This window comes from Asterias amurensis, chromosome 5 (genome assembly GCF_032118995.1).
Source record: "Asterias amurensis chromosome 5, ASM3211899v1".
Taxonomy (NCBI): Eukaryota; Metazoa; Echinodermata; class Asteroidea; order Forcipulatida; family Asteriidae; genus Asterias; species Asterias amurensis.
This window is the reverse complement of record NC_092652.1, coordinates 16,730,615-16,758,447: the sequence shown is the minus strand read 5'-3', so window position 1 is coordinate 16,758,447 and position 27,833 is coordinate 16,730,615. Positions and strand designations below refer to the sequence as shown.

The 27,833-nt window shown below is 39.9% G+C and overlaps 2 protein-coding genes across 2 annotated transcripts; one reads left to right on the top strand and one right to left on the bottom strand.

Annotated features, from left to right (window-relative positions):
- Positions 1-563: 563 nt before the first annotated feature.
- On the bottom strand, positions 564-9,644 carry LOC139937785 (protein NCBP2AS2 homolog). Its single transcript, XM_071933092.1, has 4 exons — positions 9,427-9,644; positions 7,231-7,264; positions 5,942-6,014; positions 564-3,440 (listed from the first exon to the last, which is right to left on the bottom strand). Exons 1-4 carry the CDS (start codon positions 9,447-9,449, stop codon positions 3,265-3,267), a joined length of 306 nt encoding a protein of 101 aa, XP_071789193.1. The 5' UTR covers positions 9,450-9,644; the 3' UTR covers positions 564-3,264.
- Positions 9,645-9,955: 311 nt separating this feature from the next.
- LOC139937290 (protein adenylyltransferase SelO, mitochondrial-like) lies at positions 9,956-27,380 on the top strand. The gene is made up of 12 exons (XM_071932393.1): positions 9,956-10,650; positions 13,305-13,477; positions 14,049-14,160; positions 15,745-15,868; positions 16,226-16,341; positions 17,753-17,856; positions 18,469-18,673; positions 20,865-21,068; positions 21,703-21,823; positions 23,184-23,417; positions 25,185-25,302; positions 26,141-27,380. Exons 1-12 carry the CDS (start codon positions 10,148-10,150, stop codon positions 26,254-26,256), a joined length of 2,130 nt encoding a protein of 709 aa, XP_071788494.1. The 5' UTR covers positions 9,956-10,147; the 3' UTR covers positions 26,257-27,380.
- Positions 27,381-27,833: the final 453 nt, after the last annotated feature.

The window sequence follows — 27,833 nt, the reverse complement described above, 5'->3', positions numbered from 1 at the left end:
GTTTTGCCGTCACGGCTGACTGATACACGCGCGCTCGTGGAGTAGACCTACGGAAGTTTGCGATGTGATCGTTTGATACTCAAATCTGTCAAACTACAGAACATTTTTGAGGGCCTACAAAACATTATTGATGACGATTCTCTGCGCTCTCTCTCCTTATTTAGTGAGGTGAACCCCGTACACATAAACACCCCTTATTTTGTTTTTAGTAGTCAACCCTGTATAAACCCTGTATAGGTATTATAAGCTATTGAAGCTCACATTCAAAAAGAGATGCTTACTATTGTGTGTGATTTTTTTCTTCTAACGGCCTGCCCTTTTTCAGACACTAGCATTACATGTATCCGGTCGGATTTCCTTGCACTAAAAATGATACAATAATTACCATTGCATCTCAACAAATATCATTACAATGAAGACAAGAATTGTCACCAACCTCCTTGGAAAGACCAATGACATTCAATCCATGATGTATGCAAATCATTGCGGGGAAAGCTCCATTAAAGAAAGAGACTAGAACAAAACATCCTTTTCATCTGACAACTAACACCTGTTATCTCCATGTATTCATTCAAACGGATGGCAATGACCACAACAAATGACACTAACCAATAGAAAATACAAATAATGTTCACCATATACGTAAATATTAAGCAAATCATTACAAGGAAGCTCCAAGAAAAAAGGTTAGAATGAAACATTCTTTTCATTTGACAGTTTACACTTTTTATTTCTTGGATCATGCACACACCAGTAGAGCTTCTGATTGTTCCAGGCAGATGAACTGCTCATCCATTTAGTTGAATGACCCAAGTTATTCAATGTAAACTCACCTACTGATGAGACTTGGCTCAGGCTACTAGCGGTTGTTTTTACAATTGCGCGTACAATTGCGCGTGCTTTGTCAAGGCCTTAGACGAGGAACAGAGCCTGAAACTTCCTTCCTTCCTTCCTGTGCAGTGCAGCCTCGCATACGCGAGGATAAATGCACTGCGTGTTTGCGCATGCGTCCAAGAAAAATAAGCAGGACATGCTGTCGATTGCGGAAATTTAAAGTGTAAACGAGTTCAAGATTCGAAAAGGGCCCCCAAGACTCTCCTGGGGTATGAAAGCACCCTCTTGTGGCGATGGCTTGGGGTATATCAATGACAGGAGGGTCTTGAGACAAGACCAGTGCGACTCTATCATAGTGGGGAGTTGAGGCTTTTTCAGCAGTGCAAAAGGACATTAAACAGTTCTTTTCCACCTCGAGTTTACACCTGCCTTCCCCCTTCAAAATTAACAGGGCGCTAAAAAAAAAAATACTGAATTATTATAAACATTTTCAAATGAAAAATTAAAGGGAATGTAGACCTTTGATTTTGTTAACCGTTTGATTGTTTTAATCATACATAAATATAGATATATACAATGAATCTAGCCTGTGAAACTTTCATTTCAAAAGGTAGTCGCGTTTTTGTCCAATAATCCATAATTGGAGCACACAAATTTCCTATATTGGTAATTACCAGTAGAGCTTCTCAGATTAAACATTTTGGGGATAAAAACTTATATCTTTTTCCACAACCACATTACTTCAAAGTGAAATCATTCTCAAAATTATTTTTACTGTACTGCTGTACCAAGTAAGTTTCATTGCCATTAATTAAGAGTGATTACTAAACCTATAGACCAATCCGACGAAACAAAATTGGTAGCGCCCTCTATTGATTTTTTTTCATACAATTGCGGTGTCTTTTTGTGCACAGTCTATACACAGAAGACACCGCAACAAATGGCGCGCGGTGCTCAACACCTGTGCGCCCGGTGTGCGACCGGATTTGTCTATAGACGATGTGACCTGTGACATCACATGTTTTGAAAAGAGCCACAGAGCCTGGACTTCCTGCAGGCACGATTTGTACACAGCCTAATGGAAGAAAACATAAAATCTCATATTTTATCAGTGCACTGTCTTATTCTTATCAACTGTTGATATGATGAGAGGGGGCACATCTCAAAACTTGTCCAGCTTTTACTTTAATAACTCTTGGATTTATGTGAAAATAAGGACACGAAATTTCAACTTTCCCTTATGACCACCAGTGTAGTATCTTGCCACCCAGAATACTCAAAGAATACACAAGGTCAAACTTATTGTAAACAAAGTTCACACGGTCTAAACCTTCACCTTTGCAGACCTGCACTGTATGCTTCATTTTTGAAAGGGCAAGGGCACCAAGGCATTTTCTCCTTGGTAAAGAGCACCCTATGAGGAAATGATAAACTTTACTGTTGCATTTCAAGGGCACCATGGGGCATGAAGGCAATCGCTTCATTGCCTCTGTGAAGTATCAGGCCTGCTTTTAAGAATGCAAAGTGCATACTATATTTGCAAAAGTCGAACCTGTGGTACCGCAACCGTTTAACGTCATCTCGTAATCACCCACATACCTTACACAGACAATTGGCGACCTGACGTATGGCCTGCTTTTAAGAATGCAAAGTGCATACTATGTTTGCAAACTGCACATTCTCCAGTTTTCTGGTTTACAAAAATACTCCATCCAACCTTGGAGGAAGAAAGAGAAGGAGCTCAAACAAAGGGACTTCAAAAGTCGAACCTGTGGTACCGCAACCGTTTAACGGCATCTCGTAATCACCCACATACCTTACACAGACAATCGGCGACCTGACGTATGTGAGTTTGCGCGTGCGCACTTGGTTCTTCACTCAACTATGGTGTCGTATGTCGTATGGATATAATACAGAAAAACATAAAATTGTGTACATTTGTGCTCACCAAATCGAAAAACACAATTGAATACCAACCACCCTCGTGTGCTAATACCCAAACTTTGAACCACCGCTAGTGACCGGAAAGTCACAAAAAATGTAAAAATATGTCATGATGTTTCAGTGAAACACCACAAACGGTATTGAAAACGTGTATAATATTCACAATTCTTGTCTCCAATGATTCAACTTTACACGAAGGCAACGGTGCAGAGTGGCGGTACCGCACGTTCTGTACAAAGAGATTTAATCCTACTCGTTAATCGGCTGCCCAGCTGGAGGTCTCCTATCTGTTTCCACTGGCCAGACAGGGGCATTTTCAGAGTATTCTTTTGTTACTCTGCAGTTTTGCTGGTCGTTCGAGCTCCTTCTCGTCCTTCCTCCATGATCCAACAATGTAGTTCAGGTAAACAATCCTTTCATCATTCCTCTGTAGGTTTTATGTACAAAATCTCATTGCATATAAATATGATTCGTTTCCGCCGATGATCATTCTTTGAACTGTTTCTTTTTGATCTCTTTCTCAATGTCCTTCATTCCATCCCGGAGTTCCCTGGCAAAAGTTCTGGAGAAGGAAGATGCAGCTTTATCGTTCTGATCCGTCGAACCATCGGCCATCTTCTTGAGGACTTCTGATTCTGATGCCTTCTCAATTGCTTCATGGCCTGAAATCAAAATCAGTTTTCCAATAAATTAGTCCAAAAGGGTTTTAGAATCAGGTTTCTTGGTAGTCTTGAAGTCAAGACGGTAATTGTTAAGCGTGGTGTAGTTACAGCGCGGTGTAGCTACGGGGACAGTACACTCAACCGTTCAGGGTTCGACCTTAACGCTGGTCCGCTGGCCAAATGCCAGTAGAAATCGCGGCGGACCAGCTGAAACACCTTGCCAACTGGTCCTGCTGACCAGTCAAAAATATCGGCAGCGGTACTACAGAACTATGACTATTATTTAAATATTTTTAGGCTCGAATAAAACGTAAAAACATTCACTCAAGGTTTGGATAAAACGTAAAAAAAATCACCCGAAGTGCCGCTGAACGCTGGCAAACTTCCCACGATAACGCATACACATGTACACACAGCGCAAAATCCCATCATGCAACGCAAATGCTTGTAGTCTTCGTATTAGTTCACGTGTGCCAAAAAGTGTAAGAAACATTGAACGCTAGAGGGCGTTTCAGAATATTCGATAGCGTGAGAATAGACGCCCTCTATTGGTGAAAGTACGCGATAGCTTACAAAACTAGCTTCAATCGCCTTGACAAAAGACCACAAGCAAAACGCATTCTGTCAGCAGCAGCAAGGTCGTCGTCAACGGAGCAGATTTCCGTGTGGGAAAAAGAGTCTAGCGTGTTTACGAAAAACGAGCGAGACAGTGAGGCTTCATTGAATAAAAATTACAAAGTTAGGATACTGCAAAAAGGAGTATTTAATTGGGATTAGTATGATTCTTCCGTCCTGATTTTGCTTATTTTTTTTGGTTATTTGGGGCTTGTTTTTTTTTTGCGGGAGATCGGTCGGCGATCTAGTTTGGCTCCATGGTTTTATTGGTCAAATATAATGCGCGGTTGCTTGGGGTTTTTTTTGCGGGTTCAAATTTCAAGAAAGACTTGGGTTCTCGAATGCAAAACCTCCATGGTTTAACAAAGGCGCAGTTGTTTTTGCTGCTTTTAAATGAATTTTTTCTTCACAAAACAGACGCCGGCACCGACCATTCCATACACATAATTAAAAAACTACCGTAAAAATCGTATGCTTCTCCATGGATGTTGCAACTATTTTGATGTCTACATTTTGTTGGGTTTTTTTCTGGACGAAAGTGGGAAGATTTTGGGAACTTCGGTTATCGGTACGTACGATGTATTATGTTGATGAATACTTATTAAAAGTACAAACAGGCAATGTTTTTACATGATAAATTAACTTAAGTGATCGCACGTAAACCCTCCCCACTGTAGATTTGAAGGCAATACATAAAAAGTTAATATTTTTAACAGTCGGTTTTAAAGTGGTTTTTTTGTTAAGTAAAACAATGAAAACAAATTCATACAAATGTTCTTCGTACTTAGGAATACTTTGATGTCCAGTGCTTACCATAACCGTAGACTAAAAAATTACCTAAATAAAGATCATGTTAAATTTTCCAACTTGCTCTCACAAATAATTTGACCTGTTATTAAATTAATTTTAATAAGATTATTGTTATTACTTTTTTTAAAGAAAAAATACTCTCAAATTAGTGAGCCCCCTTACGAACACAATAACTTGGTACACATAAATAAAGTATGGCTTCCAGTGCAGTTAAGTTGACGTTGCAATTCATGTTGAATTTTGAAATAGCGGCGATTAAAAATCGAGCAGTTGGTATACAACAGTATTTTTTTAGTTAAAAAAACATATAAAAAATTTGACGGACCAGTCAAAAACCTGGCGGACCAGTGAAAAATCAAGCCAACTGGTCCTGCTGGCCAGTTGAAAAAAAAGTTCAGGGCAACCCCTGTCAACCTCGATCCCAATAGGTGTGTGTGAGTCAGTGGCAAGAGCTGCCTTGCGCTACCTACGATCGTTGTATGTGTATACTCGCACTATGACTGTTGCATGAACGGCAGACTAATAGGCAGGTTTCTTCATCATAGGAACTTGTTGCCTTCGAATTAGGCACTTTGGTCTAAACAAAAGTGTGTGTTATAGTCATGAAATAAATATGTTTAGAAAGATGTTTTAAAAGTAGAATATAATGATCAAAACCCATTCACTGGTGGGAACCCTAACATGGAAGCAGGAAATTTAATGTGGTAGACCTACTAGATGTTTTGAAGAAAGACACCGAACTAGAGACGTCAGAGCTTTAGACATCAATGCAGAACATAACCCTATGGAGAACCAACACAGTCCGGGTACACCACCCGAAATAAACTAATATTAATGATCTACACTTTCTGATTGTGTGGCTCTTCTTTCACTCTGTATATTGACAGAGTCTGCCATTAAATAGAAAACAATCTTTTAACTCCACAAAATGCAACCATGTTAGTTCACAAAGCAAATGGAAAACAACATTGAGTTGTTTCTCGATCTCCACAGTCCTGATCCTCCCCTGTGAGTGTGAATGAACGAGGGTCTTAGGAAATAATTGGCAAGATATACATTGTAGTAATGGGACTCACTTAAGGCTTGTGCTTTGTTGATAGAGTATGCCGTCATCTGAGCCAGCCGTCTCATGATGCGAGATTCTGCAAGCTGAAACAGAAAGGGGGAAGAATATTGGGTTATTTTATAGTGCACATTATGAGCCCCTTAAAGGCAGTGGACACTATGGGTAATTGCTCAAAATAACTATTAGCATAAAACCTTACTTGGTAACAAATAATGGGGAGCTGTAGCTAATGGATAGACTGTGAGAAAGGGCTCCCTCTGAAGTAATGTAGTTTTTGAGAAAGAAGTAATTTTCCACGATTTTGATTTCAAGACCTCAGAAAGCACACAACTTCCTGTAACAAGAGTGTTTTTTTTTCTTTTATTATTATCTCGTAACTTCCACGACTGATTGAGCTCAAATTTTCAAAGGTTTGTTATTTTATGTATAAGTTGAGATACACCAAGTTGAAGTGTGAAGACTAGTCTTTGACAATTACCAATAGTGTCCAGTGTCTTTAAGGAGTTGTACAACATTTATATCTCTGTCATCAGACATACTAAGCTTTCACAACTTCCAGTGAAGCTTAGCTTTAGGCCTGGGGGGGGGGGGGGGGGGGGGGGGGGTTACGTTATCGCAACAACATTACTACTAGACTACAGCTCAGTCATATTACTTTTTATACAATAAGAGGAGAAATTATTCCTCCATGTTTATACTCGGTACATGCACACCTAGCAGAAGCGAAGACTGAAAACTGTTTCAAGTACACAAGCACACATGGCAATAAAGCCTAGGATTTTGGCACCACAAACTAACTAAACCCAGCTCATTTAAATCGGCTTGTTCATGACTGACAATCCTCTCTACCTACTAGTTGCGATAACGTAACCCTCTTCCCCGCCATCAGGAGGGTTACGTTATCTCAACTACCTCCCTACATACATATTCCTCGAGCTATGAGGTTTGTTCTGCTCCAGAGACGATAGCGGAATGAACCTCATAGTGCTAGAGTAGGAGTACTCTCTTGGTTCTACTTACAATACAAGTTACACTGCAAACTCCCGATATCGTAACCCTCCTCTCCCCCGTCAGGAGGAGGGTTACGTTATCTCAACTACCTCCCTACATACATACTCCTAGAGCTATGAGGTTTGTTCCGCTACAGAGACAATAGCGGAATGAACCTCATAGTGCTAGAGTAGGAGTACTCTCTTAGCTCTACTTACAAGTTACACTGCGAACTCTGACAAAAACATATGATTTAATTATTTTAAGAATATAGTCTGATGCAGTGATAATGATTGTAATATTTCATACCTTTTCTATAAGTTGCTCATTGTTAGCAAGGTACCTGAAACGAAAAACAGAAGAAATTGTAAAAGATAAATTTAACAACACAGGTGTCACAATTAAGATATCGTAGCGTCATACGTTATCGACCCTCATATGTTTTCGAACCCCAACCCCGCGAGATTGTGCAAGCTGCACCGGTGACAGAAGCTATGCAGTTTAATCACGGTCTGTATTTTCATTAGGCTTAATCATGCTGAGAATAAAGTTTCCTGTCGTTGGTTATGCTCAAACATTTATAAAATGATTGGTTTTTGGTACAAAATCACTAGTGCATTATTATGCCAATATTCAAATGAGTCAAAGAAACATCATCCAACCTCAAAATTTCAAAACAAAATTACTATCTGCTAGATTGAGTTTCATTCTGCTTTAGTCACTAGATGGATCACGCGAGGTGGTTACTATTTGGGATTCTATGGTGTGCCAATATGGGTAAAAAATTTAAATATTTTAAGTGAAAATGACAACCAAAAAAGTTTTTTGATTAGGCCTAACTGCATACTGTAATAAATTCTGATAAATAAATATTAAAGTCACCTGGAAGTGGTATTTTTTCAAAATAAAGCTTTTGTCACTAATATATGTGTTTTGATGAGTGGAATGTGAATAAACAGTTAACTAAGGTTTTAAAAAATCAGTTCTTATGTTATTTACAAATTTAAGAGTAGACCCCGACCCGAGAGGGCGCTGTTCGAGACGTCAATCGAGGCAGACTTTGCCTGTAATGCGTAGAGTAAACACAATTGCAAAGTACATGTACGGACCAAGTTTTTTTCCGGCAATGCCGACCAGGTGTATTGCTGCTGAATGCAGAAAAACACTTTTTGAAATGTACCAACTCACGACTTGAACGTACATGTACTTTGCACGTGTGTTTACTGTACGCATTGCAGGCAAAGTCTGCCTCGATTGACGTCACAAAAGGGGTAGGCGGAGTCAGCCCCCAAACAACTTTATATATTTTTTATCCATATAAATCGTGACAAACAATTACTAAAAAAATTGTTTTATTGTTCGTAAGCATATTACTCTTATGTTTGAAAGATGTGTTGCTGCTGAATGCAGAAAACACTTTTTGAAAAGTACCAACTCACGACTTGGACGTACATGTACTTTGCACGTGTGTTTACTATACGCATTGCAGGCAAAGTCTGCCTCGATTGACGTCACAAAAGGGGTAGGCAGAGTCAGCCCCCCAAACAACTTTATATATTTTTTATCCATATAAATCGTGACAAACAATTACTAAAAAAATTGTTTTATTGTTCGTAAGCATATTACTCTTATGTTTGACAGAAAACAAATTCTATTTCCAGGTGACTTTAAGTCTACATTAAAGAGAAAATATCATAGATTGGTTTTTATCTCCTGAAACCAAACATTACTGGTCTGAAATGGGGGAAGAAAACGGATTGTTATGAAGTGTGTGTGCTTCAAGGAGGGTGGGCTGTTTCACTTTCATGCCTTATGATATCTGTGGATTCTATTACTTGACTTGATACTTGAATGAGTAATCCCTTTGCAGCTGGTAAGAGCTGAACTGGGATGATGTGCTGTGCAAGACGCCGTGACCAGTGGTGCAATAAATAAAAGTGTAGGACAAGACAAATTATAGCAGCCATGGCATAATGCCTTAGGACAAAAATGTAATGAAATTTGTGAAGTAGTAATTGAATAACATTTTTGATTTATTTTGCACGCTATACTAACTTCTGAGTATTCAATAAAATACCAACCAATGAAAGGAGTGAAAACATATGACGTTGCTCCAATGTCGTGCATGCAGAAGCACTGTTAATGGCGGACTGTCTCTTGCAACGTAAAACCAAACTTTAAAAATTTCAACACACCATGAAGTGTAAGTGATTGTTAAAAAATTGGATAGATGATTTGAAAAACTTTCCGTACAGCGCCACCACTTTTTCACTTATTTTTACAAAACTTGAAAAAAAAGGGATCTCATTGAGGTAAATTACATAGGCCTACTATATTATTTCATATCGAATGAAAAGGTGGTGGCGCCATACGGAAGATTATCCATAGTGATACTTCACAGAGTAATGTACCATGGAGGAATCTAATTTATTCCTCCATGAATGTACCAACCACCACACAGCTGTGTGTATTTTCCAGCGGTTGTCTACGTGTACACTGACTTACCTGAGAAGAAACCGAAGCGGCATTGTCACTTGAATAGTGAGAACACAATTCACAACTCTGACAGGAGAAACAAACCCCAAATTTCTGGCTAAAAATATAGAATAAGACTTGAGAATCTTCACAAGTCTATCAAACCATCAAACTGTGCTCAGAAGCCATTTTTGTTACCACAGTTTGTCCCGAAATTTCAGCCGGGCCGTAGTTCTTCGGTGTCAACTTTTGTAAGTAAATTATGCAATCGCCGTTTAATACATTTCATTAGGGGTATGCCTCAGCGCGCCAGAAAGCGTCGGGAAACCAGACATGCTTGATTATATTATTTTGTGTAAGACAACAAACAAAGTATTTAAAATGTACTTAGTATTATAAATAATAAAGAGAAGAATGAAACAATTATTTTATTTTGAAACGAAATCTTAAGATAACAGGCATTTGCATGGCTGTTTGTTTCTGTTAGAGGAGACTGGTGCAATGTTGTTGAACTTTGATTGGGGTCAATGCACTTTCGACTGCATGGGATGCATGCTGTCATATCTAGGTCGCGTCGTCATCCGCCGCCACACACACACACAAACATGCAGGTACAGTTTATACATCATACTGCTGCAGTGCTGTTGTTTGATTGTAATAATTTCTTTTACAAGGATTCCTTCATCCACTGTAAGTAGTGCTGCATGTTAGAATAGAAGTAGGCCAATTGCCAAAGGTGGCCACCGTTCCCATGCGTTTAAAGCTGCCGTCTTTATTAAACATTTCCAGACACAATTGGAACTGGCAGTGTTTACATTTACGACAACATCACCAGCGGTCTGTGAAGCCAAGGAGAGAGCTTTTGGCTTCAGCAACAACATTGTTTATGTTTCATAGATTGACACATAACCATTTTCGTGCAGGCAAAATGGCCAAACTCGAAAGCTTGAATTTTGACAATCTTGTGCTGCGCACCCTCCCTATTGACCCGGAGAAGAAGAACTTCACTAGGCCAGTCAAGGGAGCGTGTTTCTCAAAGACAACGCCCGAGCCAGTTGCTAACCCAGAGACGGTCGCAGTGTCCCTCCCAGCGTTGAGATTGCTCGGTTTGGAAGACAAAGAAAGTGAGAGGCCGGAGTTTGCAGAGTTTTTCTCTGGGAGCAAGACGCTGCCGGGAAGCGACAGTGCAGCCCATTGCTACTGTGGACATCAGTTTGGTCATTTCTCTGGACAGTTGGGTGATGGAGCAGCCATGTAGGTTCATACAATACGTCACGGGCAGGCCTGGAATTTCATCTTTGAGAGGGCAAGGCCATTTTCATTGTGAAAAGGGCACTTCCATTGGATTGGAGTTTATTGGAATTTTTTGAAGGGGTACCAAGGCCAAGACTAGACCCAGTAACTGGGGCGCTGTAATGTCAAAATTTCGAAAAAGGAATACACCGCCCCAGTTACTGGGTCTAGGCCAAGACCAGGTTAATGGACACTCCTACACTAGAACTATGACTGAGGTTCGTTCTGCTATTGTAGTAGAACGAACCTCATTTAGTTCTAGGAGTAGTCAATGACAATTCCAGGCCTGCCTTGGGCAGCTGCGCTTGTTATTCCTGCCCCCTAAGCTCTCCCTCATCAAAGTTGGCCCCTAACAAGCTTGCCCTACTTGGCAACAATCGTACCACCCTGACAGTCACAAAGTAGCTCCCTTGCTTAAAGACCTGTTACTGGGGCGATGTACTCCTTTTTTCCAAATTTTGCATGACTGGAAGATGACAGCAATTTTGAAAAAAGGAGTACAGCGCCCCAGTTACTGGGTCTACCCCCTTGCAAGAGCCCCCCCCCCTCCCCCCCCTATGAGTTTAGTATAGCCTGAAGTCATTATTTGAAAGAAACATAACCCAGCCGTGCCATGAACACCTAGAATGCTTGTGACATTTGTTGTTGGAATGAAAATGAAATGTTTTTTTGGAAGAAGTCTTTGAAATGGTTAAAATAACATGGATGAGATTGTTCAGACTTTTGGCTGAATTCAGACTTTTTATGTCAGCCTGGTGAAGAAAATCAGACAATATTTGTTTCCACAAAATAATAAAGAAAATCTGCTCACTGATCAATTCTCTAGTGCTTTGGGTACTGTTTCCAAAAGCTCCTCGGAATCTATAACCCCAGGAGTTACCAAAAGGTAGAAATGCCATCATTTCAAGTGTTCAACACGCAGGGGTCGAAATTGCCACTAGCCCGCTAGCCCGGGACTACCACATTTACAGCCGGGCTACTGATTTTTCCAGTTTGATAGCCCGACGGGCTAGTGGAAAAACAATGCAAAAAATCATTACAAACAACAAAGAACTGTGCTATGGTGTATTGTAAAGTTTAAGCCGTGACTTGAGACATAATGTGTCTTTTGGGCTACCAAAATCTCATCAGGGCTACTAAAAATTATTGGTTACTAGCCCTGCCGACTACCATGAAAATACACTTAATTTCGACCCCTGACACACCTTTGAATTTTTATCCAAGTTTCAGACTTTTTTTGTTAGTAATGACTCTCACACCAATGCAAGTTATCATTGGTCAATTGGTGGTTGATTGACTTGTGTTTATTGGAAGGACTTTACTTGGGGGTTAGCTTGCTTGGGGACAAGTTGACTGGATTCCTTCTATTCAGTGTAGAAGTGGTGCACAGTCCAAGTCGGAGGTACACCTTTTTTTCTTGTCCATTTTATGAACAGTTTGAAAACCACTGAAGTAGCAGTATCTCAATGTTATTTGTATATCAATTAAGTTGCTTAGTACAAGATCTGCAAAGAGTTACTCAATATTTACCTGTTGTTAATTTGGTTTCTTTGTAACACAAAGTGTACATGTATCCATGATTGTGGCTGCTGCATGGAAGTACAAGCCCAGGGGTGGATTTCACAAAGAGTTGGGACTAGTCCCAACTTAGGGCTAGTCCTAGGAGATGTACAAATTGCACTGGTAGTCCTTAAGTTAGGACGAGTAAATGGTCCTAACTCGAGATGTAAATGGTCCTAACTCGAGATAAGACTAGTCCTAACTCTTTGTGAAATCCACTGCAGGGGTGAATTTCACAAAGGTAGTCCTAACTTAGGACTAGTCCTAGGCAATGCTAAGAGATAGGACCAGTCCTAAGTTAGGACCAGTAACTCATCCTAACTTAGGACTGGTCCTATCTCTTAGCATTGCCTATGACTAGTCCTAAGTTAGGACTACCTTTGTGAAATCCACCCCAGCAGCCAGATACAGTAGAGGGGATCATTGCAACAGGGCACTAGAGAAGCTACAGTGTAGTACACATTCATAATAGTTCATAAATGGGGTGACATGGTATTGTGGCTGGTAACCTTAATGTGGTAAGCATTTATGTTGTGCTTTTTGTGCTTTAAAGATGCTATGTCAGATTTTTGGGCGATTTGACCCAAAAACTTTGATTTAAAATTCAATAGGTATTTTGATGGGGGTCGAGAAAGTTACAAGCTTTCATTTGAGCCTTTGCTTGAAAAAGTCCGCCAATTATTAAGTAGCAGTAAAATAAAGTGCTCAAAATTAGTTTTTGTCGGGATCTCGACAATTATAATATATCACGTGACCAATTCTTAGGTGTTTTATAAGAAACGTTTTAAATTTTTGTCATGGTTCCTGACCATTAAAAGTAAAAGTTAAACTTTTTTTCGTTAGAGTGGGTAATACGTTTTGAAATACCATTCACTCAAAATTTTTTTTTTTTTTTTAAATGTTTGGGGCCAAAAATCTGACATAACATCTTTAAAAGCAGCTCTGGCCCTGGACTTTGCTTTCCAGCATGTAGCTCGGACAGCATGAACCACATGAACCTAGCGCCCTATGCTCGAAGTGGTTTTAAAAGGAAGGTATTCTATTTAAATTTACAGGTACTTGGGCGAGGTTGTTAACCCGGCAGGTGAGCGATGGGAGATTCAACTGAAAGGCGCTGGTCCTACACCATACTCCAGGCAGAGTGATGGTAGAAAGGTACTACGATCTAGCATTAGGGAGTTCCTGTGTAGTGAAGCTATGCATCACCTCGGAATACCAACAACTAGAGGTAAGGTACCTAGAAGGCAAGACTTTAAAATAGCTAAAGCATCAACATTTACCTTGTTCTACTACCAGGGTCCAATTTCATACAGCTGCTTATGTACAAAATACTGCTTAACAAATGTCTGCTAAGCACAAATACCTGGTAACCAGTTACAAACTATGTACAAATAATATGTGGTATTTTGGCTGGTAACCCATTCCTGCTAAGCAAAATTGTTTTGCACTTAATTACTGATTTTTGTGCTAAAGCATGTAGCTATATATGTCTGTGACAGTTACATAAAGCTTTATTTTGGAAGAAGTTTTTGAAAGATGTTAAAGGCAGTGGACGCTGTTGCCTATTGCGAAGACTGGTCTGTTGCCTATTGAGAAGACTGGTCTCTGACAATTAAGGTTAGTGTCCAGTGCTTTAAACAATAAGTAATCATTGGTCATTGGTGAAAGATCTTTTCATACTTATTTTGGAAGACCCTTTCCTGAAATTAGGTCATGGGGACATTTCAACATCTCAGCAATATTGCAGAAAGTCTTATTTTATTCATACACTCAATTTTATATATCCCCATCCCTTTAAGCTGGATCATGTGTGACGTCCGACACAAAGATTATACGTGACATCTTCTACACGGGTAATCCAATACAGGAGAGGTCAACGATAGTGTTACGAATAGCACCAACATTTATACGGTTAGTTAAAGTGTTATGTCAATGTTTCACCTTGGATGGGGCAGGCCCGTATGCTTCTTTTTTGAAACAGCATGGGCACCAAGGCATTTTCTTCGTTGTAAAGGTCACACTATGAGGAAATTGTATATTTCTATAGCCTTGCTCGAGGCAGTCGAATTATTCACTCCGAAAAAAGACCGCCGCTGTTTAAAAACCCACCCGTATTCACTGTGCGTAACATCACACGACATGATGCCCCTGTACACTATCTGCATGCGGAGGCAGCAGGCCGACAGCCTTTTACGGTCTGTGTTGAAGCCACTGACCTCATTACTATAATAGGCGAAGAGTTCCCACGGTCAGCTCATTACCATAATGCCCGCGAAAGACGAGACATGTTTACATCACACACCACCACTACGGACGCATGATAGGGTCCAAAGGTCGTGATAAGGGAAGTGCGTGATTGGACGTCAAAATGAATAATTCATTTGCCTCACATCCTGTGTTGTCTGATAGATCTGACGAAAGATATACATATTCATGGGCTGCATACTAGCATATCCGAGAGCCCCCCCATTTTTTTCCACTTTCGGAATTTTTTCAATACACATTAAACCCGGAAGTTACAGACCCGACAAGGCTGTCGGCCTGATGGCCTCCGCATGCGGTTAGTGGTACGAGTGCGGATGACTTAAGTGCACAGTAGTCGTACGATGTGACAGTGTGTATACGGGTGGGTCATGCGGTGTGATCGTACGCACCACGCACAGGGTATACGGGTGGGTTTACAGCGGCGAATAGTGCGACTGCCTTGATTGAGCAAGGCTAATATTTCTATGGAGGCATTTCAAGGGCACTAAGGCAATTACCAGGGCCCAATTTCATAAAACTGCTTATTATCACAAAAGATGCTAAGCCCAACACAATTATGCTTACCATAATAAGGTTACCAGCCAACTTACCATGTCACATGTACCATTTGTGGCATGGTATCACAGTTGGAACTATTGTCAATTTTGAACTGAACAGTAAGACATGATGATTGATAACCTGCCATAGTGTGTTTGAATCTTGTTTGTACTTGCCTGCCGTTGATCTTAATTAATTGATAAACAATGATGACAGCCTGTCCGTCCTTGTAGGCCACATTTGTTTGACAAGGGGATTAGAATCGGGATTATACAGTAACCAATGAAAAAGGGATATTTCGAGCGTAAACTCCAGTACCTTCTGTCCACCTTCATGTGGGGAAACAAAGCACAGCGCAATAGGTGCACCATAGGAAACCTGGATTTTGTTTTGGGCAGGAAAACATGTCTGCCTACCAAATTAGAAAAACTTTGGCGGGTATACACGTCATCCAACATGATGTTAAGACAGAAGCTATTAAGACTTGTCATGAATTATCAGTGTTGGACTTTAATTTTGGTTTTTACCCATACACCGATGTGTGTTAGCACTGTATAATCAGTACTTTCCCGAGTCCTGTGAAAAAATATCACAGAGTTGGACTTAATAAGTAAATTTTAAAATAAAGAAACTGTAAAACTTTTCAGAATTACCTGAAGGTGTACACATACAAACTTTGCTTTTTGATCTCAGGATCGGGTCGTTTGAGATCTTCAAGCCACTACAAAGTACAACGGGTCGAGGGGGCCCAAGTGTTGGGCGGAAAGATATTCTGGAACAAATGCTGGAGTACGTCATCAAAACTTTCTTTGCAGACGTGAGTAAAGTAGTATGTGTTTAGAGATGCAGTCATGTATAGACTTACAAGCTGTGGTGTTTCTGTTCAGCACAGTGTGGGTTCGAGTCCCAGTCGTGAAACTTGTGTCCTTTAAGCAAGACACTTTACTATAATTGCTGTGTCCTTTGGACGGAATGTAAAGCGGTAGGTCCAATGTGTTGTACACTATCAACAGCTCTCTATTGCTTGTTACCAAGTAAGTTTTTATGCTAACAATTATTTTGAGTAATTACCAATAGGGTCAAGTGCCTTTCGCCATTCCTTCTTTTTTTATAAAGATCACGAACCATCTTTTTTTTATGTCATAACCGTTGTTTTCTTGTTATTTTTCTCTAGATTTATGAAAGCCATAAAGACTCTGAGCATGATTGCTATCTGGCATTCTACAGAGAAGTTGTCAAGTTGACGGCTCAACTCGTAGCTGAGTGGCAATGTGTGGGATTCTGTCATGGGTAAGAAGGACCCTCCTTAGCCATGAGTAGTAATAGGATGTGTCAGTGTATCAATGGATTAACAAATTATTTCCTTGTGTATTGAGACTCATTTCACAAGATACTTGTACTGAAAGTCATTTACTCAATCCGACTGAAGACGTACTCAGACTTGATTTTAAGGTTAAAAGATTGCTGTCAAATTCATGTTGTGTTAATGTTAACATTGAAAAATGATATAAAAAAGAACTGGAAAAGACAGAGCATAAACTTCACAAAACCACCTTTAAAGTATCGACCATCGATTCTTGCATTTTACAATATTATTGAGGGCAGTTTTGGCACTGGCAAAGTCTTTGAATGGCCCTTTGCTTTTATTTGTTAAATAGTTAATATATTTGATTTGAGGCATTGCATGGTGAGGTATTAATATTTACTCTACCTCATACATATTCATGACCGAGAGTCGAGTTCTCATTGGTCCATTCACCATCACGTCCCAGGTGTTAATTTTGCTCATTACCAAGTGCGCACGCGGGTATTCACGCAAGTGGTAAATGCGCGTGACAAGTAATAGCTGCCCGGGAACTATTCTACTTGTCATGCCCATTACCATTGTGCGACGTCATCATCGGATGCTATTCCCTCGAAACTAGTTCCCTTGGCTTCGCCTCGGGATCTAGTTTGTCAACTTCCAATACCTCGGGGAGCTAATATCGACTAGTCACCCTCAAACTATGTTATATTTGTATAATGTATTTGGTTTGCAGTAAAACCATGCGTGTATCTACTTGCTAGGTAGAGTTTTTTCTTTAGAGAACTGTCTTGCTATATATTCTACTACCGCGGAGTAGATTTATTTGGTTGTTCAGGAGACTTCTTAGTTCTGAAAAGAACTGTCCTACTTATTAACTACTACCTAAATAGTTAAATAGCCAATAAAGGATGATATCAAATATATAGATATTACAGTTTTCTAACAGCTGCAGTCCATCCAGGAAACATAAAAAATATAACGAGTCATAAAACATGGTAAAAATGGGTTTTCTCCAGAACGCTCCAAGCAAAATTTCTGAAAAACGCTGAGTCAAACAAACCCGCGCGACAAAGGAATCGTGACGTCAGTGGCGGCTATTTGGTGTGGAAATGCCAAGGCAGGAGAACTGTGTTCAAAACCACTAGGGGAATTCGCACTGGCATCCAGGGTCATTATAATAGATAAGCCGTTTTTGACTCTCGGCTGAAAAAGCCGCGCGGCCGGGTGCATTTTTGACTCGATATATTTATTACGAAATGCAAATTTTGAGAATAAAATGGTTATTAAACGGTAACTCCGATGTCTATTTGGCCATAAAAAGGTAATAGTTGACATATTGAGATCATCCTTTATTGGCTCTTTAATCTTCTTCATTTGTTTGTACTTTTTGTACAGAGTGTTGAACACGGACAACATGAGCATTGTTGGATTGACCATTGACTATGGCCCATATGGCTTTATGGATGCATACAACCCAGAACATATATGCAACACTTCAGGTAATGTGTGGTTCAGGAGAAAGTAGTGAAAAACAATGCACAAGTTTCAGCATGTAAATACATTATCCTTAATTTGGGTTGTAGCAACCACAATCAACTGATTGCATTTCGTAAGAATGGTTCAGATACAGTTTTCTTGAATATGAATCAGTAAGCTTTTAGACTAAACAATGATGTTATTTATCCTCCCATATAATGCCTAAAATGCGCGATATTGTTGACCGCATGAGGGCGCTCTCAATCACTTCCGGGGTATATTCATTCATACTTGAAACAGTTATAGAAGGCTGGAACGCATTACCACCACAGACATCTAATCCATCGCAGACAATAAGACTTTTAAAGGAGCTGTTATAATCCACCTCTAAAGTAACTTAAAACTACGGTTCAACAAAAGTGTCAGAACGCCTACTAACACTGTGCAGGACGAATCGCGTACAACCCTTAAAGTGATACACATACTATTGAGAGCGCCCTCACGCGATCAAAAATACGGCGCATCGAAAAATGGTCTTAACAAAACATAAGCCTTGAACAACTCTTTTATAGCTACCTTTACAGCTTTGTCTACAAAAAAAACAGCAGGAAAACATTCACGTTTTTTTCCCTCAGATGATGGTGGTCGGTACACATATGCCAACCAGCCAAAGATATGCCGCTGGAATATGGAGAAGCTGGCCGAGGCGATCTCCATGGCACTACCAGAAGAAGTGTCCAAAGCAGAACTGGGGCTGTATGATGAAGAGTACGAAAGGTGCTACTTGGCGAAGATGAGGAAGAAACTAGGGCTACTGAACAAAGAGTTGCCCGAAGACAAGTAAGAGTTATTTCAGACTGATTTAAAAGAAAATGCAAGTTCTCCTGGACACTATTGGTAATTGTCAAAGACCAGTCTTCTCACTTGGTGTAAAATAAAAAACCTGTGAAAATTTGAGCTCAATTGGTCGTTGAAGTTGCAAGATAACTATGAAGAAAAAAAAAACATCCTGGTCAAATGAAGTTGTGTGCTTTAAGATGCTTGAGTTTGAGACCTCATATTCTAAATCTGAGGTCTCGAAACCAAATTCATGGAAAAGTACTTCTTTCTTGCAAACTACCTCACTTCAGAGGGAGCCGTTGCTCACAATGTTCAATACTATCAACCTCTCCCCATTACTCGTTACCAAGTAAGGTTTTATGCTAATGATTATTTTGAGTAATTACCAATAGGGTCCACTGCCTTTAAACAAGGCTAAAAGCCACTCTAGTTAAGGGGCTACAAGAAGAAAATTATTAAACATGAAAAAAACTCAAGAGAGCCGGAGGCAAGAATTGTTATTATTAAAACAGTCCAGATTGTAGGATGGGGGGAAACATCCAACAGGCAAGGAGTTTGAAAGAGATGCAGTACCTGAAACCATGGAGGAAGGAAGAGAAGGAGCTCGAACAAAGGGACTTCAAAAGTCGAACCTGTGGTACCGCGCTCGTTTAACGACACCTCGTAATCACCCACATACCTTATACAAACAATGGGCGACCTGGCGAATGTGAGTTGGCGCGTGCGCACTTGGTTCTTCACTCAACTATGGTGTCGTGGATCGTATGGATATAATAAAGAAAAAACAACTTTTTTGAGACCTGATAAAATGTGTGTACACTTTCGCCCACCAAATCGAAAAAACACAGTTGAATACCAACCACCCTTGTGTGCTAATACCCAAATTTTGATCCACCGCTAGTGACCGGAAAGTTGCAAAAAATGTAAAAATATGCTATGATATTTCCATGTAACACCACAAACGGTCAATGAAAACGTGTGTATTCACAATTCTTGTCTCCAAAGATTCAACTTTACACGAAGGCAACGGTGCAGAGCGGCGGTACAACGGCTTCTGTACAAAGAGGTTTAATCCCACTCGTTAATCGACCGTCCAGCTGGAGGTCTCCTATCTTTTTCCACTGGTCAGACAGAGGCATTGTCAGGGTATTATTTTGTTACTCTGCAGTTTTGCGGGTCATTCGAGCTCTCTTCCTTCCTCCTTTTTGGAGGAGTGTTGGCTCTGAAAAGAGTTGTTATGGTCTCATACATTCCACTTTGCAAATCCAATGTATTGAAGACTGACTGATTGATGCCAGCAAAATCTTGTCTAAATCACCACCCATCCTTTATTTCATTTTCATTTCGTTTGTATATTTCAAAGGGTATGGTACAAAAGTGCAATGACAAAAAACAATCAGGAAGACACAAACTGACAAATCATTAAATAAAAGCGGAAGCGCCCCTGAAGGATTTCAAAATAAAGTAAACCTCATTTTGCTTGACTCATCCAGCCGGGCAAGTGAAACAAGTTTAGGAAAACCCCTTATGGGGCCATAAGGAAGGACCTTATCTGTAGAGGGCGCGCAAGCACCAAGGAGCTTACTCATGCTGATTGTTATGGAAATATTATCTTGTCCTCTTTTTTTTTCTTGCCCGGCTGTCTCTTTTCCTCTTCTTTCATGGATAGTTACTCACATGCCTGTATTAAGTTGTTCCTCATTCTGAGGTTCAGGGGTTTGCACGTCTGAGCCTGATACTTCACGGAGGCAACAGACCCTGGTTATTGCCTAGGTGCCCTGCAGTTGATTTCACGAAACCCTAGGATCAATCCTATCTCGAGTTAGGATGAGTAACCCGCTCTAACTTAGGATGGGTTCAATGCATCTGACGAGTAACCCGCTCTAACTTAGGATGGGTTCAATGCATCTGACGAGTAACCCGCTCTAACTTAGGATGGGTTCAATGCATCCTACGTATTTGGATACGGAACTGAACCCGTCCTAAGTCCTAAGATCAATCCTAAGTTAGGAAGAGTTTGGTGAAATCGGTGACTGGAAACTTTTCAGCTCAAGTTTAGATTTCCTTCACAAAAGAGGTGCCTTTTACAACATAAAAAAACCGCCTTGCCCTTACAACAAGGAAGTCTCAGGCCTGTTGACCCTTTATCCACGCAACCTCATTGTCTCCTCCGTTTCCTCATTCGTGGCAGAGCTCTCGTGGACGCATTCCTAGCCACCATGCAGCAGACTCAAGCAGACTTCACTAACTCCTTCAGATGCCTGAGTCGACTCCCTCTGCCTGGTGGCGGTCATGCCAGCCAGGACTCCGATGAGGCAGTGATGTCATACCTCTTGTCTCAGTGCAGTACGGCAGAGGAAATGAAGGAATCTCTAGCACCGAGGATGGATGGAAGGTACATTGTTGTCGGTCCTTGTCAAAATGTTGTATCACTCAGAGGTGTGATTTCTCCTTTTGTAACCGAAAATCTATTTTAAATTTTTTTCTCTTCATTTTTATAATTAAGATCAAATTCATATAATCATATTACTTCGAAGAGAATCCTTCCACAAAATAAATGATGCAATCAACAGTTGCAGTGTATTTCACAAGGTAGATTTTTGGAATATTATAGGAACACGTTGCCTTGGATTGGACAAGTTGGTCTATAAAAAGCGTTTGAAACCGTTTGTTATGAAATGCTAATGGTTAGAAAGATGTTTTAAAAGTAGAATATAATGATCCACACAAGTATCACTCAAAATTGCACGGTTTTCATTATACGTCGCGAACTAACACGGTCGGCCATTTATGGGAGTCAAAAATTTGACTCCCATAAATGGCCGACCGTGTTTAGTCAACGAGGTAAAAAGAAAACCACGCAATTTTGAGGCATATTTGTGTAAATCATTGTATTCTACTTTTACAACTTCTTTCTAACCATACCGATTTTATAACAAACGGTTACAGAATGCTTTTCAAGGACCAACTCGACCGATCCAATGAACGTGTTCCTTTAACCAATCTATGACTCTACCTTTTTAACCCAGAGAGCTTCAGATGATGATGATGTTGATGCAGATGAACCCTCAGTTGTTGCAGCAGCTTGGAGGTGGTCATCAAAAACTCATGAAGGAATTGGAACGCATGGAAAAAGCCAAGGATATTCAAGTAAGGAAAGGCACACCGGCAACTCTCGTTGTAAAGAGCATGATAGATGGATTGCACTTAGCGTCATCAATCGCCATATTTGATATATAAACAATGCAAAAGTGCATACGTGTACGGGCTGCGGACAGCTCTTAGCCAATGATAGCCTTGCACGCGTGCACATTTCATCAAATATGGCGGTTGATGACGCTTAGTGCAACCAATCTATTATAAAGAGTACATTTGGCAGTCCAGAATGTCATTTCCAGGCCTGGAGTTACACAGAGCACATGGAGGGCATAGCCTTTGTTGCCCCTGGTATTGGCCTTGGTGCTGCTTCAAAAGTTGCTTATAGACTTGTTAAGGACAGTGGACACTATTGGTAATTGTCAAAGACCAGTCTTCTTACTTGCTGTATCTTAACATATGCATAAAATAACAAACCTGTGAAAATTTTAGCTCAATCGGTCATCGAAGTTGCGAGATAATAATGAAAGAAAAAACACCCTTGTCACACGAAGCTGTGTGCTTTCTGATGCCCGATTTCGAGACCTCAAGTTCTAAATCTGAGTTCTCGAAAACGAATTTGTGGAAAATCCTTCTTTCTCGAAAAACTGCGTCACTTCAGAGGGAGCTGTTTCTCACAATGTTTGATACTATCGACCTCTCCCCATTACTGGTAATCATGAAAGGTTTTATGCTAATAATTATTTTGAGTAATTACCAATAGTGTCCACTGCCTTTAAGACCATGTCACACAAGGCAATTTACAGGCAACCAGTTTCAGGCAATCTCCAAGAAGAAACCCATTTCGTTTCATTGTTCACATATTTTTCTTGGGGATCGTGAGACATGGTTTGAAGAGTGACCCCAGTGCTACTTAAGTGGTCCTGCATGCACTGCAGTTGGTTGCCTCCAGGTTGCCTGTAACAGTTGTCTCGTGTGACAGGGCCCTAAGAAGTCAAGCAATCGCCTGGCCTGCAATTTCACTTGGAATGGCAAGGCCATTTTCATTTTGCAAAAGGCGCTTGCACTGTAAGATCCTAAAGACATAGGAAAATTTTGAAGGGGCACCGAGGTTAAGACCAGGGGCTACCTTTTCCACTAAATTCTATGGTCAAAGAGCGTTCCACTTCATTGTATCTATGTTTTGGAACGACTTATCTATTCATAATCGTCAAGCTGACTCTTCAGATTTTCAAACTGCTTTTAATGGCTCATTTGTTTGAATCTTGTTAGTATATGTATGTTTTTGTTAATTTTTGAATTTTTTACATTATTTTTTTTACATTAATTTTTTTGCATTATGCACCATATAAATTTATTGTATTATTATTTCTACTATAATTGTTATTATGATTATTGTTATTATCCCTGGCAGAATCTTAGTCAAGATGAAAAGATGAAGACGGATAGAGGGTCTTGGGAGGTCTGGCTTGCTGCCTACAGAGACAGGCTGCTGAAGGAGTTGGATGGACTGAATGGAGAAGAGGCTCGTAAGGAATTCAGCCAAAGAAGAGTTGATGTCATGAATGCAAACAACCCAAGGTTCATCTTGAGGAACTACATTGCACAGAATGCCATAGAGGCTGCCGAGAAGGGGGACTTCACAGAGGTAAGTTATGATTTTTTATTTAAATAATAAATATTAATAATACTAGTTTCTTATATGGCACTTTATGACACCCTTATTGGGCATCTCAAAGCACTCAGTAGTTTTTCCTGCAAGGTATGTGGAGCTATGATTTGAAGTATGAAACCCATCCCTTAACGACACTGCCATCGCTTTCACAAAACTCTTCCTAACGTAAGACTAATCTTAGGACTTAGGACGAGTTCCAACCCTGCACTGTAGCACGCAGACCGTAAGATTAATCCTAACTCAATTAAGCTTGGGCGATATCGATTTATTTTATTCACGATATATCGCCGACAATATATCGCGATATTCGATATAATCGCGATTAATGAAATTTGACATCATCAGTCTTCAAACTCCAAGTGAAAGTTGTAGAAGAGACAGTCATAGCATAAGAGAGGTGTTCTAATGACCTATTCTTCTGGTTTTACTCCAAACCTATGGGGTGCAAGATGTCTCAGCTAGCAAATACATTGCGATATTTAATCGATATTGCGATATATCGCGATTATCGCGATATATCGCAATATATTGTGATATATCGATATTTCGATTAAACCAAATCCATCCGATATCAAAATTGTTTCCAAATTAATATCGCGATATTCGATAATATCAATTCAATTCAATTCAACGAACATTTATTTCCACAAAGGGTAATCACTTAATAAGAAAACAAAACAATAGATACAATAAGACTAATAGGTGGAGGCATTACACAGGAAGCCGAAGCTTATAAACGGAATGCCTTAAACATACAAACAATAGACTTAAGTAAACAATAAAGAACAAGCAAAACAAAAATCCAAAAGACAAAACAAAACAAAACAATGAAACAAAACCAGACAAACAAACGGAGTGGACATAAACTGTAGTAGACACAAGACTGACTTATGCAACATTACGACACGGTTAATAAAAGAGGTACCAAGCAAAATAATGCACATTTAAACCAAGACAAAATACAAATGTACATGTAAACTATGCTATATACTGAGAGATAAGATGGTTTTTGAAAGCGGTTTTAAATCGGCCAACAGAGGACTTTGATTTTACAGACTGCCTGAGTCCATTCCATAGACGAGGTCAATGAAAACAAAGTGTGTTCATTAAGAATGATGTGCGGGCAAGAGGGATATAGTAGTTATTATGTGATCTAGTATGGTAATGATGAATATCGTTAATTGAGGTGAAATATGAGGAGAAAGTGCGAGGAAGAAGGTTTTTGGTATATTTGAACATTAATATACCTGTTTGAAGTTTATTAATGTCGGAGATTGTTAGTGTGTGTAACCTGGCAAACAAGGGTGCTGTGTGATCACGAGGCTGGGAAAGTGTGCAAATGCAAATATGAAGTGTTCAAATGCGAAGTGTGCAAACTCGAGATAAGATGGGTCTTAACTCTTTGTGAAATTGACCCCTGGACACTATTAGTAACTGTCCAGGACCAGTCTTTTCACTTGGTGTATCTCAACATATGCATAAATAACAAACCTGTGAAAATTTGAGCTCAATTGGTGTTTACTGCCGCATAGCCAGGGATTACACCCAAGTTTACCATACAACCTGGGAAGCAGCAGCCATGGGATCAAACATTAGGCCTCATTTTGATAAATTGAGACTTCTCAAAAAAACAACAACGTTTTCTTAAAAATGGCTAGTTAAGAATAGGCTGTTCCTAATGTTGCAATGTGAGGTTTTGCATTATTTATTTAGTAAGGTTTACCATGTGTTTACTTTTAGGTCCAGCGCGTTCTGAAGTTGTTGGAGACGCCCTACAGTGAATCAGTAGACCTGGGTAGCTTGGCGTCTAAGCAGTCAGAACAGCCTGCGTCTAGTACAAGCACAGATGAGGATGCTGGTAAGCAGTGTGAAACGTAAGGCGGTATCCGAATTGACGGGTACGGCTACGGCTGGATCGTCGCATTGAAGTATAGGACGCCTTTAGCAACATCCCTAGCAACGGTCGTAGCCGCAGCCGTAGCCACCAGTTTGGATACGGCCTAAGTCTAGTTTCATGAATAATAATAATGATACTAAACCATTCTATGCACTGTCAGTATTTTCCTACAAGGTATATGTGGAGCTACTCGCTGACGTTTGGGACCAATTCCTAAATAGCACAATGTAATGGTTTACAAGGTGCTGTGGCATAGTGTGCAGCCAATCAAACCAGGAACACTAATAATACTAAGATCTTATTCAGCGCTTTATCACACTCCTAATAAGGGGCGTATCAAAAAGTTTATTTTTGCCTGCAAGGTATGTGGAGCTTTTAAGCTTTTAAATACCTGACCTTTTCCTTGAAAGTACCCTGTTATGGTTTAAAAGGTGCTGTTGTGCAATGTTCAGCCAATCAAACCAGGAGTAATGGGGCGAACCCCTTCTCTTTTCGATAAGTGCACTGGGTTTTTTTTCTGCGCGTTACACAACACATGGAACCAACGTCCCATCCAAAGGATGAAACATCATGGTTTAGTGTCTTGCTTAAGGACACAGGTGACACGACTGGGACTCGAACTCACACTCTGCTGATTATAAACACCAGAGCTTGAGTCCGGTGCTGTTAACCACTAGACCATGGCAGAAACACCGAGGCAAACCCCTTCTCTTCTCTATGAACTTGGTCCCAGCTTCTCCCACTGTTAATGTCTAAGTAGTTACCTGTTTCTTTCTGGTCTATTTGTATAACTCTTCAGGTGCCTCTGCAGCTGTAGGATCCAGCCAGGCAGGCGTTGGCAAGATCAAGAGCTGTGCCGGGGTAGCGTACGATGACAGACCACCTCACTGGGCAACGGAGCTACGAGTCACTTGATCTTCATAGATCGTCTCAGTGTATTCTCATAAAGCTGCATCACGTCTCACCTACATCATTGTTAAATGTGCTGCAGCTTTTTGTACCGAGACATAAAGGGTTAAACACCAGTGACTTAAATTGCACAACACACAGATGTACTTAAAATACTACCTGGTCCCAGTACAATACTTATATTTTCATGTATCCAAACCAGAAACACTGATATTCGGATCCAGGGAGTATTTTTTGTATGATATTTTGTGTTTGCTTTTAATGACGGCATTTGTACAAACCCAAGTTATATTGGGATACTCTTGCTTGATGAAAAGTTACTGGTTTACAGGCCTATACTATTTGATTACCCACTGTAATGTATAGCATTTATATGTTGATTAATACTATATTTCAAAGGGACAGTGTGACATCTTTAAATTGAGAATGAAAAGCAAAATAAATTGACAGCAAAAATTGTTAAAATTGCAGGCCTGGAATTTCATCTTTGAGACCACAAGGCCTGTTTCATTTTGCAAAGGGCACTTTCTTTAATTAATCTTGAAGTTTTATGGAACTTTTTGAGGAGCACAAGGCCACGGAAGACCAGGAGCAACAGAGTTGTGGCCTGCATGTAATTCCAGGCCTGAAATTGGTGGATTTCATCACTGTAGCATTGAAATTCTTGTTTGATTACAATACAAATATCCCCCATGCTTTTTTTATGAACATGTATAAATCATTCAACTGATACTACAGAAATGTGTGACTAAAAACTGTACTTTATAAATGTAACATTTCTGATTAGATGTTTACTCTATAATTTATAAAAAATTCCAATCCGTGGCAGTGTCATGGCCGAGAGGTTGGGAGCACCAGATTCAAGCACTAGTGTTTGATCAGTGGGGTGTGGGTTCGGATCCCGGTCGTAACACTTGCTACATAAAATTGGGGAGGTAGTGCTTTCTGCTCCACCGGCTAGGCTTCGAATTGAAGATATCCAAGCCTTCATCCGTATGGACTGTGAAAGGGGTAACTCTGTTTCACCCCTAGGAGTAGGTGGCAACGGCCTCTGGACAAAAATAATTGTAGCCCACACCTTGAAGTGGCCTTCAGGCCTTGTGTGTCAGGCGACTTGCATAAAAAAAAAAAAAAAATAAATAAATAAATAAATAAAAATAAATAAAAAATAAATAAAAAACCCCCAAAGAAGGTGACGTTGTCAAAAGAGAAATATCTAGTGTACTTAGTGCACTTAGGTTTGTATATTTAAATGTTATTATTTTCCTTGGTTTTATAGCTGGGAACAAAAGAATTTTGACGCCTATCTGGAAATGGTTTTTTAAAGATTTCAAGCTTAACATATATATCAGTAAAAAAGTTTACGTCAAAAACATTTCATACAATCTCAATGGTAATTAAAGGTACACTCACATGAACTTTTCTTATGCAACACTTTAATGATTTTACAGAATGCAGGTACATGTATGCAGTACAATTTTATTGCTCGTGTTAGGCTAACTTTTACGGTGTTCATAATTCCTGCAGGGTAAAAAGTCAAGATCTATGTATGAGAAAACTAACTGGAATGTTTTGACATTTAT

What these genes read in the sequence shown, in the direction of transcription:
- LOC139937785 (XM_071933092.1), bottom strand. Translation starts at nt 9,449, where the DNA reads ATGCCGCTTCGGTTTCTTCTCAG. An exon ending in ATGAGCAACTTATAGAAAAG is followed by an intron (nt 6,015 to 7,230) that starts GTATGAAATATT and finishes TTTCTGTTTCAG; the next exon opens with CTTGCAGAATCTCGCATCAT. An exon ending in CAACAAAGCACAAGCCTTAA is followed by an intron (nt 3,441 to 5,941) that starts GTGAGTCCCATT and finishes TTTTGATTTCAG; the next exon opens with GCCATGAAGCAATTGAGAAG.
- LOC139937290 (XM_071932393.1), top strand. Translation starts at nt 10,148, where the DNA reads ATGCGTTTAAAGCTGCCGTCTTTATTAAACATTTCCAGACACAATTGG. An exon ending in TCAAAACTTTCTTTGCAGAC is followed by an intron (nt 15,869 to 16,225) that starts GTGAGTAAAGTA and finishes ATTTTTCTCTAG; the next exon opens with ATTTATGAAAGCCATAAAGA. An exon ending in GCACCGAGGATGGATGGAAG is followed by an intron (nt 21,069 to 21,702) that starts GTACATTGTTGT and finishes TTTTTAACCCAG; the next exon opens with AGAGCTTCAGATGATGATGA.